Source organism: Micromys minutus (assembly GCF_963924665.1).
Source record: "Micromys minutus genome assembly, chromosome: 10".
In the NCBI taxonomy this organism is placed as follows: Eukaryota; Metazoa; Chordata; class Mammalia; order Rodentia; family Muridae; genus Micromys; species Micromys minutus.
In genome coordinates, this window is record NC_137979.1 from 24,076,683 (window position 1) to 24,098,040 (window position 21,358).

A 21,358-nucleotide genomic window follows, 5' to 3' on the forward strand; every position below is an offset into this window, starting at 1 on the left:
GGTGGCACTTGCCTTTAATCGCAGCACTTCAGGCAGGTGCATTTGGGATCTCTTACCAGTTTCAGGCCAGCCTGATCTACATAGTAAGTTCCAGAACAGCCAGGGTTATTATGTAAAGGGACTCTGTCTTAATTTCCCATTCTACCCCCCGCCCAAAGTTAGGGTTATCTAGGAGTGTTACCCCTCTGTTTTGCTATTGTCAAATCATTCTCACATTCAGAAAAGGTTTAGCTTCTGGTTTACAGTATTTCCCGTTTCCTTTTTTTTTTTTTTTTTTTTTTTTTCCTACTCTATGGTCCTGTCCTGAGCGTTATTAGCTCCTAGTGATTTTTGGCTTTGCCACTTTGACTCGGGGATCTCACAATTTTACTTACAAAACGTTGGTCTTTAATTAAAAGGCTTTCGCTTTTTGCGACCCCTATTTCAGTAACCAGTGTGTTTGCCAGGTTTGACAATTCAAGTTGTAATCTGGTTTTGGCCATAAAATTACCAAAGCCCGGGAGAAATGCTATCATTTAAATTTTCTGACAGCATCTCACGTGGTTACAAACTAGCTTAAAGATCCGCAGTTCCTGCCTCAGAATAGTCCACATTCGCTCTGCCTTGACGACCGCCTGGAATAAGAGAGAGACCAGTCTGCGCTTGTCAAACCTTCCAAAAAAAAAAAAAAAAAAAAAAAAATGAAAGGGGGGTTCCGCTCTCCAGCCTAGTGCAGCTTCCCGCTCCATTTTCATTCACTCCTTGTCTGCTCCAGCTACTCCCTTTGCCACGCCTCCACCCAGTTCTCGCGAGACTTGATGACTGCGTTCCGCCGGAACTTCTCGCGAGGTTGTAGGCAGGGCCGGGCCCGACATGGCGGAAGGTAGGGTTTTTGTGGGGCGGCGCGGGAATACGCGGAGCTGTAGGAGCGCTACTGGACGGGCACAAAAGCCCCAGGAGGGGCTGTCCAGATGTAGTCTCACGGGGCATCACGTGTCTCGCGAGCCTTACTATATAGCGTTTTGGGGCTCCCCGGGCCGGGGTTCTCTGCGCCGTTCCTATGGCAACGCCCCTCCTGCAGTCTCACCCCACCCCACCCCCCAGACCCCGATCCAAATGTACTCAGAGCGGGAGAGAGGTCGGGTGCTGGGAGCCAGTGCATCCGCGGGGCTCGAGAAAGCTAGGCTCCTTGTGCCTGCGATGCTGGAACGGCGAGGGAAGTGCCCCTCTCCTTAGGAAATCGAAACTGCTGTCATGGCAGGTCCTGCATCCGGAAGGGTGCATCTCTTGCCTGCGGAAGAGCTTGGGACTCTTCCTTGGAAGAGGTCGGGAAGAGCGGCATTGCAACTGGACGACGGGCTTCTTGAGCGTACGTTAGTCTCTAGGCTTTTTGGCAACCCCCGGCATCTGGGCACGCAGGCCAAGATTCTCTGAGGTTTACCAAGGGGGCAAGAAGAGAGGTTTCCTCAGTAAGGGAGTTGATCAAGGTCACACTGCTTGAAAGGTGTGTGAAAGCCAGGCTTCGGTTCCTTTACCTTCTGCTTCAGTCCTTACTCTCTTTTTAAAGATGCTTTATGACACTGCAGGTAAAGGCATCCGGTTTCTCAGGTGTAGCCTCCCTTCAGGAATAATGTAAGGATCTTTGCTTGTCAAAGCTTTACTGTACAAGTAGGGAAGAAAGCCCTGAAATGTTGAGTTACCTAGTAGTGATCAATGATATTAGACCTGGTATGTGTATTTCTCCTGTGTACTCCATTGTTGGAGAAAAATTGGAAATTCTTGTTGGACTTTATTGAGTGGCTGAGTCCTGGCCTATTTTGTTTTTGTCTTTTGTTTGTATTTTTTTGTAAGCTTTGATTAAACCCATCATTTCTTGATCTGAGATTTGGGTAGTGTGACAGTTTTTGTAGTCTTCTCAGATTTGAATTAGGTTTAAAAGTAACACAAAGTAGGCCTGCCAGGTATGTTTTTTACCCTTCATAGTTAAGTGAACTGACGCCAGAGTTATGGCTGGGACTGAATCCAGTTTTCATTTTTGCTTTTTCTACCATGTTAAACACCTTGGAGTTGGAATCTTAGGTGAACACTGTCTCAACGAAGAGAAGGAAGCAAAGAGACTGAAAGGGCTGGGTGTGGTGATCCTTGCATACTTGTAATTAATTCAGCACAGGGGAGGTTCGAAGCAGAAGGATCGGAGAATTTAAGCTCATTCACAGCCTGCCTGGAGTGTATGAAACCCTGTCCAAAAAAGGAACAAGGTGATTTGTAAACCACGGAATGTTGAACACAGGTTGCTCAGTAGTTTGTTTTGGGAAGAAGGTTCAGGAGGGCATAATGTGAGGTCGTGAGTTGTGTAGAGCTTTTAGGAAGGAATCTGAGTGTTGGGGAAATACATGACCAAGTTTCAGGTCGTGGAGGGTGTAGTTTTTCATTCAGTAGTTTTATTGAGAACTTAGCTGTGTTTGTGCTGGGGTACCAGTTGTGGGGAATTCATACAGGCCAAGGTCAATACACAGATGGTTTACTTTTGGTTGCCTTGAGGTGAAAGGTTGGAGGGATGAGGCAATGGGGAGATGATAGCCTTAGTCTCTGACTAGTCTACCCTCCCTGCACTCCACTGTCCTAAATCCCAGTGAAGACTGTTGAAAATGATGTTGCAAAATTCAACTAGGAAAATTTGAGGAATGCAAAGAAAAACAAAATAAGGATATTTTGTTTCTTACGCTGTGTTTTTGTTTTGTTTGGTTCTGTTGCTGCTTTTCAAAGCCAGCTACTGTTCATAAACACAAATAGCAACTTTTTGTGGGATGAAAACCTTTAAGATTATTGATCAGCATACTCTAGAAACTTTGTTGGTAATTGGTTATTTAGTAGTGGTTGAAGTTTGGGAATTAGAATTAAGGAATAGTAAGCAGAATCTGAGCAACCATGTATTCAGTAAGTTATCTAGCCTGTATAGAAAACTTTCTTTTTCCTATGCCTGCTCAGAAGACTAAATACAGGTACTTAAGTCCACTCTAAAAGCTTTTTTTTCTCCCTTTTTAATTTTTTTTTTTAACACAGTGTCTTACTTTTAGCCCTAGTGGGCCTGGAACTTGTTGGGTAAATGGGGCTGGTTTAGAACTCACAGAGATACTGCCTATCAGTGTCTCCTGAATTTGGGATTAACAAAAGGGGTGTGCTACCATCCCAGTCTTTTGTACACTCTAATCTGTTTTCTTCAAACTCCACGAACCATTTTAAATTTCCACGTGGTCTTCCTGTTTCTATTTTTTCTCCTTCAGTTTACTTACCCACAGCTTCTTTGCAGTTTTTCACAGTCTCCTTAAAGCAAACCTGATCTATGCTAGATGTGGTGGTAGGTTCAAGGACAGCCAGGGATACATATGTCTCAGAAAGAATAAAAATCATGGTCAGGTCAATAGATCAGTGGCTACAGGCTAGCTACCAGACTGACCACCTGCATTGGTCACAGAGAAGGTGGGGACTGACTCCACAGATTGTCACAATTCTTGAGCCACTTCCAATGTTCAACAGCCATAGAACAATCCCCCTCCAAAGGAATGAGTAAATGTAATAAAGCCTTAAACACAAAACCAGGTTTTACCTTTCATATTCTTTCAAGTATTGTTTTAAAGAACTTATGTTTATTTTTATCTTGCATGTATGGATGTTTTGCTTGTATGTTTGTTTTGTGCACCACATGTATGCCTGATGCTTGAGGAGGTCAGAAGAGGACATCAGGTTCTCTGAACTGGGCTTACAAATGGTTGTGAGCCACCCTGTGGTTGTTGAGATTTGAACCTAGATCCTCTGGAAGAACAACTAGTGTTAATTGCTGATCCATCTCCAGCCCCACCTCTCCTGTTCTTAGAATCTCAATAGCAATTGCCTCTATCATATTGACTTGTAGACAAGTTAGTTGTTCATTTTCTTGATTAATGATTGATTTGGAAGGGGCTAGACCACAGTGAGTAGTGCCACCTCAGTAGCTGAGGATTATATTAGAAAGCAGGCTGAAAAAACCATGGGATAAGTCAGTAAGTGGCTCCTCCATGGCCTCTGTCTCAGTTTTTCCCTCCAGGTGCCTGCTTTGACTTCCCTCAGTAAACATTGATGGGGGATATGGAAGCCAAATAAATACATTGCTTCTCAAGTTGCTTTGTTTTATTGCAGCAATTAGAAAGCAAAGCAAACATCATTTAAACTGGTGGATTCAACTTTATTACTCTGAAAAACAGCAGTTTGCTAGGAGCGTCCTGACTAACACCTGATACTTGGTTTTGGGCCGTTGTCTCTCTTTGTAAACCACTACTTGAAGACATGATTTTCCCACCTTATAGATATGCAAACTCTACCTGGCTTCCTTAAACTACTGTTTTAATGGTTGTTCTATTGCTGTGAAGATTCAGCTTGGGGGCTGGAGAGATGACTCCAGAAGTTAAGAGCACTGGCTATTCTTCCAGAGGACCTGGGTTCAATTCCCAGCATCTACACGGCAGCTTACTATAACAGCCCTCACACATACACATGCAGGTAAAATGCGTGTAAAATAAAAATAAAATCTTTTTTAAAAAGTCAGCATGACCAAAACATTTAATTTTTGTGGGTTAAAATTACTCAAAGGTTCAGAGGCTTCGTTAGTTTCTGTCATGGGAGAGCATGGTGGCACGCAGGCGAGTGTGGATCTCTGAGAAAGTGCATGTGTGTTACCCCCAGTGACACACTTCCTCCAGTAAGGCCACACTTAACCCTTGTAACCCTTTCAAACAGTTCCATTCCCCGGTAAACAAGCATTCAAATATATGAGACTATTAGGCCATTTTTTAAATGATTTTTTAAAATATATTTTTAAAATTACTTACATTAGTGTTCTGCCCCTATGTATATCTGTTTGAGGATGTCAGATGCCCTGTAACTGGAACCACATACAGTTATGAACTGCCATGTGTATGCTAGAGTTTGAACCTGGGTCCTTTGGAAGAGTAACCAGTGCTTTTAACCTCTGAGCCATCTCTTCAGCCCCTCTAGGGCCATTCTTAATTCAAACCGCCACAATCACTTTTTTGTCTAGCATATTTAAGACTTTATATAAAGTCCAATTTTAAAAAGATTTTTATGTAATTTGTGTATGAGTGCTTTATTTGCATGTGTGCCTGCCTTACAGAAGTGGACATCAGATCTCATTACAGGTAGTTGTAAGCCAGCCATTGTGTGGTTGCTGGAGATTGAACTCAGGACTTCTAGAAGACCAGCTAGTGTTCTTAACCCCTGAGCCATTTCTCCAGTTCCAGTAAAGTGTAATTTTCGAGTTGGAGATATAGAGTGTTTACCTTGGTTCTATTCCCAGCATATCAAAACATTTTTTTGGGGGGGGGATTATAATATGATTACAACATTTCTCCCCTTTCCTCCCTCCAAACCCTCTCTTATATTCCTCTCTACTCTCCTTCAAATACATGACCTATTTTTTCACTAATTGTTACTGCATGTGTGTGTGTGTTTGTTTGTATACACATAGATATCTATCCCTAAGTAAGACCTGTTCAATTTGTATAATGTTACTTGTATATATATTTTCTGGGTTGACTATTGGGCACTGGATAACCAATTGGTGTGCTTTTCTCTGGAGAAGACCATCTCTTCCTCTCCCAGTCCTCAGTTGCCTGTAGTTTTTTGTGTAGGGTTGAGGCCTTGTGGACTTTTCCCAGTACACTGTGGCATATCCATTGATATCGTCCTTGTTCAGCTCACATTTGAGCAATCTATTCGTGAGACTTTATGGGTGTGACTTATAATTACTAGGGACACAATCTCTCATCAAACTTACTTAACCTTTGACTCTTACAGTCTTTCTGCTCTCCTCTTCCCTAATATTCCCTGAGCCTTCGATGCAGGGTGTTTTGTAGGTGTGTCCATTAGTACTGAGCTTCACAACTCTGTATTTTGGTTGTTTTTTATTTTCTTTAGTGGTCTTCATTTATTGCAAAGAAAACTTTTCTTGGTGAGGGGTGAAAACTACACTTATTTGTGGGTATAAGGACAAATGTTCATAAATTCTTAAGGATTATGCAGGTTTAGTAAATTAGTTGTTATTGATTCTGCAATAACCATGCCTTCACTAGCACTGAGTAGTTAGTTATCTAGGTCCCAGTAGCAGGCATGGTTTCCTTTTGAGTAGTCTCAAATCCAATTAGAGAGGTGTTGGGTACTGCTAAGGTTTCCACTGCACCCTTGACTTTGTCTTGCCATGGTGGTTGCTGATGTGATTTATAAATGTCATAGTGGGAAGACATTTTTGTTTTGTTTTTGAGATAGAGTTTTGTTTGTTGTCCTGGCCTCTCTGGAATTCTCTATAGATCAGGCTGGATTCAAACTCAGATCCACCTGCTTCTGCCTTCCTAGTGCTGGGATTAAGTGTGTACCACCACTGCCTTTGAGAATTTTTTCTTTTTATGTGTGTGGTGCCCAAGAAGAGAACATTGGATTTCCTGCAACTGGAGTTACAGATAATTTGTGAGCCATCATGTGGATGCTAGAATTGAATCTGGACCCTCTGTAAGACTGGCTAATACTCTTAATCATTGAGTCATTGCTCCAGACCCTACAAAATTAAATAAAAAAATGGTTTGTTATATAGTTAACTGTAGACTTTTACTAATTTAGTAGAATTAGATCAGGAAAATAGTTCTTGGGGCAGTTGAATAAGGTGAAGACATTCCGTACACTGGTCATTCACTGGTCAGTACCTTAGCCTTAGCCAATACGGCCACTTGAACTTAAAATTGAGTGTTATTAAACACTTAGTCCCCAGCCTCACTAATCTCATTCTGAGTACTATGGGGCTTGTAGCTTCTTGAGATAAGCAAATCAGTAGACCATTGTGCCACAAAGTTCTCTTGGAGAGCACTGTTCCAAAAAGTGCTTTGTTAGCATAGGCTGGTAAAATGGGAGCAAAGAAACTCTCCAAGTTTGAAATATATCTTCATTCATTCAACGAAAGTTGCATGCCATTGCAAATTTATCTATCTGTTGATGTTTGGAGCATTGTCTCTTCCATACCATCCTTCCTTATCTCTACCCTTTCACTGTACCATGAGCTGTGTCTGTTAATTTTATTTTAGTGGATGTTTTCATTTGTGATTTTTATTCTTTTAACCATGCTTATCTTGAACTCAAATGATCCTTACAGTTTGCCTCCTGAGTAGCCTGGATTATATAGGTAGGTTGTTCTTGTGAAAAAGAGCGGAGATTAGCAATTCATTGGTGACTGACTATGTCAAGAGTAGAACTAATGAATCATGCTGAGACAGCCAGAGGGATTTACTGAAAGTGATTAGAAAGATCATGACTTACAGTTTTGCCAAACAGGAGAAACTGCTGTCTCTAGACTTTGTTAGATGCAGTATTTGTTAAGCTCCACCTAGTAGACACTGGGGGTGGGGTTGGGTGGGGTGGGAGATGAGATTAATTTAGAGTTGGGTGGAACCTGGAGTCCTGCAGTTTAAAAGAGAGTAGCCACAACTAAAATTTATTCACAGAGAACTTTGAAGTCTAAGAAGCATCAACAAAAACTTTTAATTAAAATAAAAGGTAAAAGGTGCTTAGGGTTTTCTTTGAAAATTCAGAATAGGAAGAAAGTTTTTCTTAGGGAAGTAGTGGGAAATGTGTTGTGAGTAGTTATTATTTGAGGAGCTAGTGTCTTTTAAAATGTAGGATTGTGAGAACTGGGGAAGATCATTATTTTCAGTGGAAGGAATACTGGGATTTATGAGGTTGAAAAGGTATGTCAAGGCCTAGCTTATGAAGGGCATTGGCCTTTAAGCATTGGAAGTTGTGACCTACAGACCAGAGAATAACATAGTTGAGTCAAGGGAGTGACCAACATTGTCTAATGAATGTCAAAGTAACTGCAGTGTAGAACATAGATTTGGGAAGCCAGAGAGCAGGCTATAACAGTAGGTGAGTCATTTGGTTAGGGACATTGGAACCTCTGAGATTGATGTGAGAGAGACTATGAAAGGAATAAAAGGACTTTGAAACCTGCTTGAATGTTGGAAAGAGGTTTAGAGGGTTCTGGATGATTCTGGTGATGGCTAGACTGCTAATAGGGAATCAGATTTGTTAACAAATAAATACTTTTTATTTTTAGAGGCGGAAACCTTTATTAAGGTCACAGTTTCAGAGGATTCTGTTTATGTCCCCTTGGCCCCATGGACTTCAGCAGAATGGCACAGGAATGTGTAGTAAAAAAGAGCTGTTGACTTTATGGTTTACCAAGAAGCAGAGAAAAAGAAGGAAGTGGTCAAACTTCCAAGCACTTGTTCCCAGTGACTTCCTTTCTTCATCTAAGTTCAGCCTCCTAAAGTTTTGAGACCAAGCTGAGAACAAATATTTGGACCTTACTTGGGGTGCTGCCTTTATTTATTTATTTATTTATTTATTTATTTATTTATTTATTTATTTATTTATATTGGTGTGAAGATGTCATAGCCAGGGCAACTTATAGAAGAGTTTATTGGGGGGGGCTTATAGTTCCAGAAGGTTAGACAGGAAGCATAATAGCAGGAAGGAAGGTATGGCACTGAATAGCCAAGAGTTTACATCTCCATCACATACAAACTAGAGACAGACTGGGAATGGTTCTTTTTTAAGAAATCTCAGATCCTGCCCCTAAGACCACACCTCTGAATCCTTCCCAAACAGTTCCACCAACTGGGGACCAAGCGCGCGCGTGCTCTCTCTCTCGCTCTCTCTCTCTCTCTCTCTCTCTCTCTCTCTCTCTCTCTTTCTATCTATCTGTCTGTCTATCTATCTATCTATCTATGCATGCCAGTAGGGGCCGTTCTTATTAGGAGACCGCCACAAAAACATACTTTGCTGCTCCTAGTAAACCATGAGGTGATTATATCCAGCAGGAAATGTTTCTAGGTTACAGCAGTTCCAGGGGAAAAAAGAACTACTTAGGTAGTGATCATTGAGTATTCTGTAGAACTGGCTATATCAGTTTCATAACTGGTTTTGCAGTTTTGAAAAATATGTGACATTCCACTGATATCAGCTAAAGACAGACTAAAGAGTTACCTGGAATTCAGGAGAATTTACAGTCAGTAAAAGGTTGATTCCAGAAGAAAATGTGTGTGCTGGCTAACCTCAGTTGCCAACTTGAGGTCTAGAATCACCTGGGATATGGGCCTCTGGGAAGTTAATTGAAATGAGAAAGCCTGCCTCCTGCGTGGGTGGCACCACTCCCTTGTCTGGGGTCCTGAGTTGTTTCAAAAGTAGAAAGTGAGGTGAGCACAAGCATTCATTGCTTTCTGCTTCTTCGCTGTGGATATAAAGTGATCATCTGCCTCATTTTCCTGCTGCTGTGACTTCTGCACTCTAATGGATGGTGGGTAACCTCACACTGTGAACCAAAATAAAATCTTTTCCCTTCAGTTGCTTTTGCAAAGAATGTTTATTACAGTAATGAGGAAAGTAGAAGACAGTGGGGAAGTTAGAATTCTCAGCTAGACTTGTGTACTGTGCTGTTCTTTCTTGCACTGATCCAGACTGAGTTACTAGCTAGGAGTCATCCAGAGGCCCTACCTTCTGTCATCAGTCCTGTGGTTTGCGTCAGCTCTTACAAAGGCCTCAACATTAGACTCATTGGGAAGCTTTGAAAAGCTTGGACTGATGCCTTTTCCACCTTTTATCGAGTCAGGTTTTAAGCAAATATTCCAGTCTATGTTTGTTATGCTCTAACTTAAATTTTTTCTTCTTGAGATTTTATTTCTGTCTCATGTGTATGATGAGGTCTTGCCTGAATGTATGTTTGTGTGCTGGTGCTTGTGGAGGCCAGAAGATTGGATTCCCTGGGACTGGAGTTTCACTCAGTAGTAACTTTAATCTGTGACTAGAATGAAATAATTTTTTAAAGCAAGCCTGATAGTTTCTAGAATTTGTCAAAGCATCTAAGGCTTGAATCTGCAATGGATCCTCTTAACCTTGGTTTCCTGAATGTTGGGATGATGAACTTGAGCCACAGTGCCTGGCCTACTACATTATTCTTTTAAGGGTATAAACCTGGAGTATTAAATATCTATTAATACTTCTCTTAATTAGGATTACTATCACTGTTACAAAACATCATTACCAAAAGCAACTTGGGGAGGAAAGGGCTTATTTCAGTTACCTTCCGTGTAACAGTTTGTCATTAAAAGAAGTGAGGATAATAATTTAAGCAGGTCAGAAACCTAGAGGCAGGAGCTGATGTAGAGGCCATGGAGGAGTGCTGTTTACTGCCTTGCTCCTATTGGCTTGCTCAGCCTGCTTTTTCTTTTCTTTTAGATAGTTATAATTTATTTTACTAGTTAAATTACAGTTTGAATCCTCAACCTACTTTTTCTTACAGCATCCAGGACCACCAGACCAGGGATGGCACCTCCCATATCAGTCACTAATTAAAATGCCCTGAAGGCTTGCCAGTAGCCTGATTTTATGGAGGCATTGAGGTTCCCTCCTTTGAGATGACTGTAGTTTTTGTCAAGTTGACATAAAAGTAGCCAGCATAGTACCACTATATATTTACTAATAGTTAGACTTTTTTTGATGAAAGGGCAAGATGCACAATGACAGGGATGCTGGGACCTGATTTCCTCTGTACTGTCTTTCCACCAGCATTGCAGTCTTTGTCTACTGCTTCCCTCACATGGTGCTAGCTTGCATTTTCAGTCATGAACACATGGTTATTTTCTTGCTCTCTGTTGAACAGATGGTTACTACCTTGGATTCATGAATATCGCACTGATTGAATAATTCAGCCTGCACTCTCACAGGTCTAGTTGAGGAGCAGTTAGTAACTCAGCTCCAATGAGATACATTTCTATTTTAGTTGCCAATGAGGAAAGAACAATGTATGTTCTTGGTACACACTGTAGCAGAATAAAGTGATGTGTGTCAGAAACAAAAATTATTCTTGTAACTCTTAAGATACTATTTTTAACATAGCCTTTAGAGTAATTTCACTTTTATGTAATTGACATTGAAACAGATTAAGGATAAAGTAATTTACTTAATAACTTACACAAAAAAAGTTCACTGCTAAAACTATGAGTACTGTATAAGAATTATAAGACTATAGAGAAAGGAAATGTCTGTTTTGTTAATCTCAAAAGACTGGTTAGTCTAGCACAATGATGTATACTTAGTCTCAACTTTTTGGGAGGTTGTGTTGGATCTCTTAAGTTTATGAGTTCTAGACCACTTTGGGTAGCATAGTGAGACTTCATCTCAATCTTAAAGGAGAGAAAAAATTGAGCTAGGGATAGGTTAATCATAGAACCGTTGACTGGTTGATATTCATCAGGCCCTTAGATTCAGTCTTTGGTATATACACATACTTTCTAAACCAACGTGGGTTAGAACTGGAATAGCAGAGGAAAGATAGACTACGTTTAAAAAGGAAGATAGAAAGAGTATATATTTCCTGGACTAACAGATCAGCTAATGAGATTTTAAATCTTTGATACTCTGACTTATCTTTTATCAGACAGTGTGGTATAATGAAGATGGGCTCAGACATAAGAATCTAATAGCTGGACTGGCAAGATGTCTCAATGGGTAGTGGAGGTGGCTAGTGCCCCAAGTAAGATACCATGTGTTCCATTCCTGGGATTCTTATGATAGAAGCAGAGAACCCTTTTCTGAAAGTTGTCTTCTGATCTACTAATGCACATGTGAACCCACACAAATGCACATACAAAGTAAAAATAAAAATAAAGAATCTTCTGTAATTGCAACAGATAAACAGAATGTACAGGAGGAGGGACTGGCCTAGGACTGTCGTTAGAGTACTTGCCTACTTAGAGTAAATTCAGTTTCATCCTTCACACTGCATTAACCTGGGAAGAAGGGACCAGAGGATCCTTGGCTGCATAGCAAAACAGCATCAACAAAAGGATTTATTTTGGCTCAGGGAGTCAGAAGGTTGATTGGCTTTCTTATTTCTGGGTCTATAGTGAGGAAGATCATCATAGAGGAAGGGTATGGTAGAACAGAGTTCCTTATCTCCCTGTGATCAGGAAGAAGACAGATTTGACACCTAATATGACATCAGGAATGTGTGTGTGTGTGTGTGTGTGTGTGTGTGTGTGTGTGTGTGTGTGTGTGTGTTTAGTAACCTGCTTCCTCCAACAAGGCGCCCACTCACCTCCATAGGTTTCTACTAGCTTCCAGTAATGCCATAAAGTTATGAGTTCATCATCAGAGCCGTCGTAATCTACTCATCTTTCCATAGCACCACCAGCTGTGCACCCTGCCTTCAACATTGTGTGATTTTAGGCAATCAGTTTAACTTAAGTGGGTTTTAACCGTTGAGTAACATACTTAAATATGGCTAGAATTTAAGATAATGAGTGTGAAATAGCTAACATAGGAAATATTAAAAGCAGTCAGGTAGGTGCCTGGGGAAGTGTTTTGTGGTAAAAGTACTTGCTGTACAATCCTGATGGCCTGAGTAAAAGCTGGATGCACGAGCTGGAGAGATGGTGCAGCAGTTAGCTCTTCTGCTCTTCCGGAGCACTGGAGTTTGGTTCTTCGCATCCATGGCAATTGGCTCACTACTGCCTGAGACTCCAGCTCCAGAGGATCTGTTGTCTCTGGCCTCTGTAGGTACCTACACTCACATGCACATTTTCATATGCAGACACACCCACACACATAATTAAAAATAGTAAAAATACATTTTTTGAAAAAGTGCAGGTAGCACTGCAGGTTATAGTAATCTCACCAATTGTGGTAGGGATAAAAATCACACATGCGTGCATTTGTGGCCTGAAAATTTTTGTCTGAAGGTAACCTTGAACTTCGAAGAGGTCTTCCTACTTCAATCTCCCAAATGCTAGAATTATAAACATGTACCACCATCCTCTCTTTGTGTGTGTGTTTATATACATGTGTGTATACGCATGGATGAATGATGTGTGCATTTTCATACACTATGGATTTACTCTACACACACCCTATTTGTTTGTTTGTTTATTTTGAGGCAAAGTCTCACTGTGTAGCTCTGGGGGCCTTGAACTCAGAAATCTGCCAGCCTCTGCCTCACAAGTGCTGTTGGTATTAAAGGCATAAGCTACCATGCTGGTCTATTTTTTAAAAACTAACACAATTTTATTCTGCCATGATTCTGGAGGATAGACTAGCCTCAAATCAGTAACCATTTATTCAAAATTAAGGTTCCAATAAGGCCATCCTCTCTATGAAATTGTCTGTTTCTTTAAGAGATTTAAACAATTTTAAGTATTTGTTTCTTCCTGTACAGATGAGTACAGTGCTTGCAGAAGGCAGAGACATCAGCAGTTTTTTTAGAGCTAGAGTTAGAGCTACCCTTTGTGAGTACTGGGAATTGAACTGTGGTCCTCTGCAAGTAGAGTGCATAACTCTGGTCAGCTGCGATTTCTCTAGTCTGGTAGTCTTTTCCTCTGCTCTGTACTTTTCTGCTTTGCTTTGCTTTTCTTAAGACAGGGTTTCAGTATGTAGCTCTGACTATCCTGGAATTCACTTTGTAGACCAGGCTAGCCTCAACTCACAGAGATCTAACTGTCTGCCTCATTCAGGGTTAAAAGGGATTTGCCACTATACCTGGCTTGGTAGTCTGTTTCTTGAATTCTATTTCATTCTTGGCTGACATTTCTTTGTGTAGTACCGTGAGTACACTCACCATGACCTTCTGCCTGTACGTGTCAAATCTCCCTCTGCTTTGTGTGTTTGTGCTTGGATTTAAGTTTTTTCTTTTTGAAAGTTAGTTAGAACGAGAATACTTAAAGTGTACAATGTTATTAGAGTTTAAAAGGAAAGGTCAAGGCATGCAAGCTGCAAACCTCAAAACTTCCTGAGGGAGTAAGTAGGATGGAGAAGAGAAAGGAAAAAAACCTCCTGTGGTTTGAGTTAAGCCTACATAGCAGGGAGAGGAGCTTTAGAAGATAATAAGGAAGCCAAAAGTACCAAAACCAAACGACATTAAAAATGTACATTCTGGTCAGCATCTGAAAGAGACAGGCAAAAATAGCCAAAACAAAAAACAAACAACTCCCCCAAAACAACAACTTGGATCTTTGTGGCTCAGGACTCAGAAATTCTGACAGACAGATGCTGCCCAATGCCATGGCAACTCCTAGGGACTGTCCCTTTGTTCATTGTTGTGGCCACGCACAACAGGCTGTTCTTTTCCACCCTTGAGTCTCCAGTTCTATCTTCCATAATGCTCAAGCTGCTCTACTTCCCTTTCTCACCTGTCTCACCATCACCACGTACTTGGACATTGTGCTGGCTCCAGCTGCAGGCTGGCCATGTGGCTGACAGATCTTTCTGGGACATCCTCCATCTACCCTGTGTGGTGCCGTTGGCAAAATAGGTGTTTATGGCCTGAATGTGCCATGCACTGGAGGGCAGGTATGTGGGTGGCATGGCTGTTCATAGATTTCTGTCTTTCTTCTCCCATGGGGCATTGCCTGGATTTGATTTTTATGATTCCTATGCATAAAACAACTTTGGCCACCAAGCCAGGCATCAAGGACTGCTATCTGTTCTGCCCTTGGCTGATAAAAGAATACTTCCACCAATAAGGTGCCTCTTAGCCCAGTATTACTATTATTATTATTATTATTATTATTATTATTATTTGCAGTTTAACACGTTTGCAGAGCCTAGTGGCACATACCTTTAATGTCAGTATTTGAGAGACAGGCAATCAGATGTCTGAGTTAAGGGCCAGCCAATGCTACATAGTGAGACCCTTTCTCAAAAAAGTAAAAAATTAAAAAAAGTATCTTGGCCTAATGTGAAGCTATTAATATTTTCTATGTGATATATCATTCTGTTATTATTTTGAGTTAGTTTCTGTATACAATAGGCTATAAGTTGGGGTTTGCATATTTCATATAGCTATCAAATCACTCTAAACTGACCATGTTTGCTTATTGAAGTGTTGTGCCACCATTGCTGAGTTATTAGCTGTGCATATGAAGGTCTATTTGTAAGGTTTTTAAATTTTTTTGTATTGCAGTTCTCTAAAATTTTTTTGATGCCAACACAATACTGTTTTGTTTACTGTAGCGTTAGCGTACATGTAGAAATTGAGACATGTGAATATTATACTTTTTTTTAGAAAAATTTTTGTCTAATAAATTCTTTGTATTTTCATCTAAATCTTAGAATTCTGATCTACAAAGAACCTAAAGAGATTTTTAAAGGGATTTATTTATTTATTTTGTATGCAGCATTCTGCCTACATGTATGCCTACAGGCCAGAGGAGGACAGCAGATCTTATTACAGAGGGTTATGAACCACCATGTGGTTGCTGGCAATTGAAGACGTCTAGAAGAGCAGACGGTGCTCTTAACCTCTGAGCCATCTCTCCAGCCTCTGAAGGGATTTTTATTGAAAAAGTGTTGAATCTAAGTCAATGCAGAGGGATTTGGCATTTTAATTATATTTGACCGTCTAACCCATAAATGTTTTTTATGTAGTTTTTACTTTTGGGTAGTTCTTAATATTTATCATCAATGTTTTATTGTTTTCAGTGTGTACGTGTTGCGAATTTTTACTAGCCCTAAATCGTTTGTGTGTGTGTGTGTGTGTGTGTGTGTGTGTGTGTGTGTGTGTGTATTCCTGTAGCAGGTTCTGTTACAAAGGGTAGCCTTTAACTTTTAAGTGATCCTAGGTGTTAGGATCACAGGACTGTGCTATCACATTCATTTATGGGGCACTGGTGATGGAATCCAGAGCTTGTGTGCTAAGAAAGGCTATCTCCACTGAAGTATAACCCAGTTCCACAATACTATACTGTTAGGAATAGATGAGAATAGTTTGTAAGTGATAACTCTAAGATAGAAATACAAAGGGGAGTTTGATTTGAGGAGGATGTTAAGTTTGATTGGGAATTCTTTTCTTGTTCTTGAGTTTGTAGTACACCAATGGGCTATGCTTCCATTAGGAGAGCACAGAAAAGGTTTTCCTGAGTGGGAAGCAAAGGGTGAGCAGGTGACCTAGATGCTCATCTTGAATAGTTTACATGATTGTCACAGTAAGATGTGAGCAAGTACAGGACCATAATTAAGGAATAAAGTTTAAGTTATAGGTCTGAATTTTGTAAAATTGTATCTTTTAAAAGTAGGTTATCAGATTAAGAAATGAAGGATATGTAAGAAAAGAACCAGACAAGAAGAGGACAGAAGTAAGAAGTCAGAAACATTACTAATAGAAAGTCTGACTCTACAGAGAACATAAATAAATTGTCAGGCTGTTGATTGGGTGATTTTATTATTGTGATCTAGTAGTGTGCTTAGAAGCCAAGTTTAAGAGTAGGAAAGTAAAGGAGGAATCAGTTATTAAAGGGGCCTCTGCTGGAGACTAGGTGAATACAGGATGGACTAGTTAAGCTGAGGCCAACTGGACAAGAGACATTTGCCCTGTCTCTGCAAGAGCAGCACAAACATGTTCTCCCTCTGAGCTATCTCTCTAGACCCTAGACCTTGGCATCTTTATTTTAACTCAGTTCTATAGGTGTGTGTGCATGCCTCAGTGCATGAGAGGAGACCAGAGGACAACTTTTATAAGTTGGTTCTATTCTTTCACTGTGAGTCCCAGGCTCAGAGCATCAGATTTGTAGGACAGGCTCTGAATGCCTTTTTTTTTTTTTTTTTTTTTTTTTTTTTGTCTTAAACATCTCAGATTAAATCAAGACTGATAAACTGTTTGTTTAAAAGGAAGCGTACACCTGGTCTTGGGGTTAGTGAGATGTCTTAGTGATTAAGAGCACTGGCTGTTCTTTTAGAGGTTCTCAGTACAATTCCCAGCAACCACATGGTGGCTCACAACCATCTATTAGGGGATCTTATGCCCTCTTCGGGCCTGCAGATGTATATGCAGCAGAGCATTCATACATTAAATAAATAGAATTAAAAACAAAACAAAACAAAACAAAACAAAAAAAAAAAAAAAAAACCAAATGACTAGGCTGTTGAAGAGCAGATGGGAAGACATGAGGAAATTGAGTGAAAGTTGCTGACATCATTCATGTATAGCACAGTCATTCAGATGAAATCTTATTACTTAAATCTATGGGCTTGTTTTGGTAAGTTAGAGGGAGAGAAAGGAGAAGCTACTGATGAAAATTGGCTACCTTGTAGCCATAGTAAATTTTATTAAATGAACAATGTTGTAAGTGATATATCCTTAGTGGCTACAATCAGCAGAGGCAGGGAGAGTGTTGTACTTAGGGATCTCCATCAGGGAAAGCTGGGTCTTTGACTGCCACAGAAAAGAATTCCAGGATCAGTCTGAGTGAAGCAAAAAATTAAATTTATTAAAAAATAAGAGATGGTACAGTACATACTTTAGATTTAAGGGCAGATGAGCCTTGGAAAGAAAAGACACATCCAATACATGAGTGCAGGTTTCTCAAGAGAGTTGGGCTTTTAGGTAGGGATCTGTACAATGGTAGTGTGTTTGGTTTGGTGGCATTTTAAGTTACAGTGCTTAAAGGATGCACTTTACAGCAAGATTTAAAGATTAAACAAGACTTAAGCTTGAAGGCAGGAGGATCTCTGTGAGTTTGAGGTCAATTTGGTCTACATAGTGAGTTCCAGGATAGCCAGGTGGCATATATTGTTAGTCTTAACACCCTGGGGGCAGAGGCAAGCCTGGTCTATATACAGAATTTTACTCAGGCCAAGCAGTGACATGGTGAAAGCCTGCCCCTTCCCCCTTTTAAAAAAAAATAAAGGTTACATTTTAAGTAAAAAAATAAGCTTGTTTACTTATTTATCTTAAAGAATTTTCTTTAGTAAATGAAATTGTAAGGTGGTTTTATGAGTATTTTAGGGGTGTTAGGGTTAAGAAGAACATTCATAGGACTAAACCCAAGACCAGAAACATTCTAACCCTAAGTAAGCAAGACATGATGTTTGTAGAATTCTTATTGCAGTATCTTAACAAGAAATATCTCTGTAGGCAAATTTGGTTGTAGATGCTTGTGTGAAATGTGAACTAGATTCCATGGTAAGTTTTCATTGCTGTTGTGCCGAGGCACCTCACTGTGCTGTGACAGAGTCTGTACTTCCCATGCTATTGTTGAGTTCTCTGCTCAGTATTTAGCCCTTGGAGGTTAGTGGTTCTTTCTTGGCTCTTTAGTCTTGAGTCACTATGAAGAACTCTTCAGAGTCAGTGATCTGAGTCTAACTCAAGATACTTAGTGTAAATTAAAGTCCAACTTGCTTTTTTTTTGTTTGTTTTTTCCAAAACCAGGTTTTTTTGTAAATATTGTTTGTATCTCCAGGTGTTGTTAGCAGACACTTTAATCCCAGCACTTGGGATGCTGAAGCAGGTGGATCTCTGAGTTTGAGGTCGGCCTGGTTTATAGAGCAAGTTTCAGGACAGCCAGGGCTACACAGAGAAACCCTTGTCATAAAAAAACAAAACCAAACCCAACCAAAACAAAAACAGAAGAAGAAAGCAAAATGTTTGGGGGGGGGGGGCTGGAGGGATGGCACAGCAATTAAGAGCACTTGTTGCTCTTGATTTTCAGCATCCATCTGTTTTTATCTTCAGTACTAGGTTATCTGGTGCCCTCCTGACCTTTGCAGGCACCAAGAATACATACATGCAGTCAGATCACTCATACATATACAAATAATACATGTCTTATAGAGATACATGTTTGATTTCAATATTTGTGGGACAAATAATTATAGAATTAGAAAAATGTTACTGTTGCCATCTTATAAGTGCTTTTCATGTTTAATTTCCTGGGATTATTGATTTATACCTGAGACTGAATGGACATCCAGTTCTTTTTGTCAGGCATTTATGGGATATGGATATAGAAGAGGAGAAAAATGGCCACATAAATAAATATTGTGTGTATATGAATGAAGATCATAATATATTAGCATTTAAACATCTTTTAAAATACCTTTTCTAATTATGAAAGCAGGACATTTGTTATAAAATAATGAGCAGAGTACAAAAATACCCACTTACTTTGTAGCAAGACTTGCTATTTGATAGTTGATTGCCTTTCATTCTGCATGTCTATGAATATTTACATTAAATTAAAATCAAAATATTTAGTTTTATATTCTGCTTATGTAATTTTTTTACATTTGTGTGTGTGTTCATATACATGTCTGAGTCTATCCCACATGTGAGAGTAGAGGTCAGAGGACAACCTAAGGTAGTTGGTTCTTTCCTTCTACCATGTGGGCCCTGGGGATCAAATTCAAGTTGTCAGGCTCAGCAGCAAATGCCTTTACCCATTGAGACATCTTACTGGGCCTCTTTTTTTTTTTTTTTAATTGCATTTTTATTATTTACTTTGTGTGTGTGTATGTATATATGTAGACATGCATGTCACAATGTGTGTGTTGAAGGTCAGAGGACAGCTTACAGGAGTAAGTTCTCTTCTGTCCTGTGGGTCCTCGGGATTGAGCTTAAGTCCTCAGGCTTGGAAGCAAGTGCTTTTTATTTGCTGAGCCATCTTACCACCCCACAGAGTCATATATAATTCTTTCAGGTTATGCAGAAACAGTAGACCGTATGGCTAAGGAGTGGTGAGTGTGGTTTGCTTGCCTGTGCCTGTGAACATTCTTTGTTTCCCTTGCAGAGGAGGTGGCTAAGTTGGAGAAGCATTTGATGCTTCTAAGACAAGAGTATGTCAAGCTGCAGAAGAAACTGGCAGAGACGGAGAAAAGATGCACACTTTTGGCTGCACAAGCAAACAAGGAGAATAGCAGCGAGTCATTCATCAGCCGCTTGCTGGCCATAGTGGCAGGTCTCTATGAGCAGGAGCAGTACAGGTGAGCTCCTGGAACCAGAAGCTGTACCCTTTGCTTCATTCCTGTCCACTTCAGACATATCGTAGTGTCTTCTCCTTCTCTCTTACTCTGTACACCTCCGGAATGAAACGGGCTTTGCATGTGCTAGGCAAGTGCTGTACTGCTGAGTCGTATCCTCAGTTCTTTTGTCACTCTGTTCTGAGATGGTCTCACTACATTGGCCATTGAACTTGTAATTTCTCCTGTTCAAGCATCTCAGGTAGACAGAATTGGACCTGCCTATGCTTCTAGGCCTGGCTTCTCATTCATTTTCTTGGCAAATTAATTTTTTTTCTAATTATAATTATCAACAGTGAACCAGATGTGGCAGCTCAAAGTTGTAATCTCAAGACTGAAAGGAGGATTGTCATGAGTTTGAGGTCAGCCTCAGCTTTAGTCCAGTTCAGTGTAGGCTATATCAAACTGAGTTCTTATTTCATAAAAACAAAGTAAGAGCTGGGTTGGTGTCAGTAAGGTACACAAGAACCTGAGTTTGATCCCAAGAACCCATGTGAAAAAAATCTGGGCCTGATGGCAGGCACTTAAAATCCTAGTACTATGACAGAGATAGGCAGTCCCTGGGCCTCACTGCACAGCAAGCCTAGCCTAAGTGGGTGTACTCCAGGCCAGTGAGAGACCCAGTAACAGGTAGAGGGCAACTGAGGAATGGCACCAAAAGTTGTCCTCTGGCTTCCACATGCACACAATCTGCATGCTCACCTTTGCCCTCATACACACAAACTAATGAAAAAGATTAGCAATATCTATGTTAGAATCTCTGTAGGCTACTTATTAGCTCTTTGGTCTCAAGCTATGACTTGCTATGACCTGCTAGGTTCTTGATCTGTAACAAGAGATGATCAGTCCTATTAATTTAAGGGTCAGAGTGAAGATTAAGTCATGGGTGTTTAAACAACTTAGAATAGTGGATACATACCAAAGATTGATTCTTGGCATTATTTATTTTGTTTGTTTGTTTGAGATAAGGTTGCACTATGTAGCCCTGGCTAACTTGCAACCTGCTATGTAGATCAAGCTGACTTTGAACTCAGAGATCCTCCTCCTTCCTGAATATTGGAATTAAAGGCATGTCCCCCCCCCCCCCCCCACCTACCTACCTACCTATCTTTGAGATAAGGTCTTCTGTAGCCCAGGATGGCCCCGAACTTGGCTCGGTCAAAGATAACTTTGAATTTTTAGTTTTCTTCCCACTGCCTCTCCAGTGCTGCAGTTTCACTTAGTGCCACATGCTGGCGATTTTCTTTGTTTCAAATGTGGCCAGCCATATGACAGTCCTGTCAGCACAGTGGGCCATCATGATGTTTCAGTTAATTGCTCATATGTCTTTTTTTTGTTTCTTCATAGCATTTAACATTTCAGAGTAAGCATACATATTTTTGGGGAAGTGTTTTCTATAGTGGTATGCAGAAAATCTCTTTCCCGCTCTTTCTGGTTTGCTTTTTGTGAGACGATATCTTGCTGATTGAGTTCAAACTTGGGATCCCAGCATGCTGAG

At 40.3% G+C, this 21,358-nt stretch overlaps 1 protein-coding gene across 1 annotated transcript in view; it reads left to right on the plus strand.

Annotated features, from left to right (window-relative positions):
* Positions 1 to 846: 846 nt before the first annotated feature.
* ANKFY1 (ankyrin repeat and FYVE domain containing 1) overlaps positions 847 to 21,358 on the plus strand; it is a 76,171-nt gene continuing 55,659 nt past the window's right edge. Inside the window, exons 1-2 of the mRNA XM_080922734.1 lie at positions 847 to 862; positions 19,632 to 19,824. Coding sequence (XP_080778860.1) covers positions 853 to 862; positions 19,632 to 19,824 — 203 coding nt within the window. The 5' untranslated portion in view covers positions 847 to 852. The remainder of the gene's footprint in view (positions 863 to 19,631; positions 19,825 to 21,358) is intronic.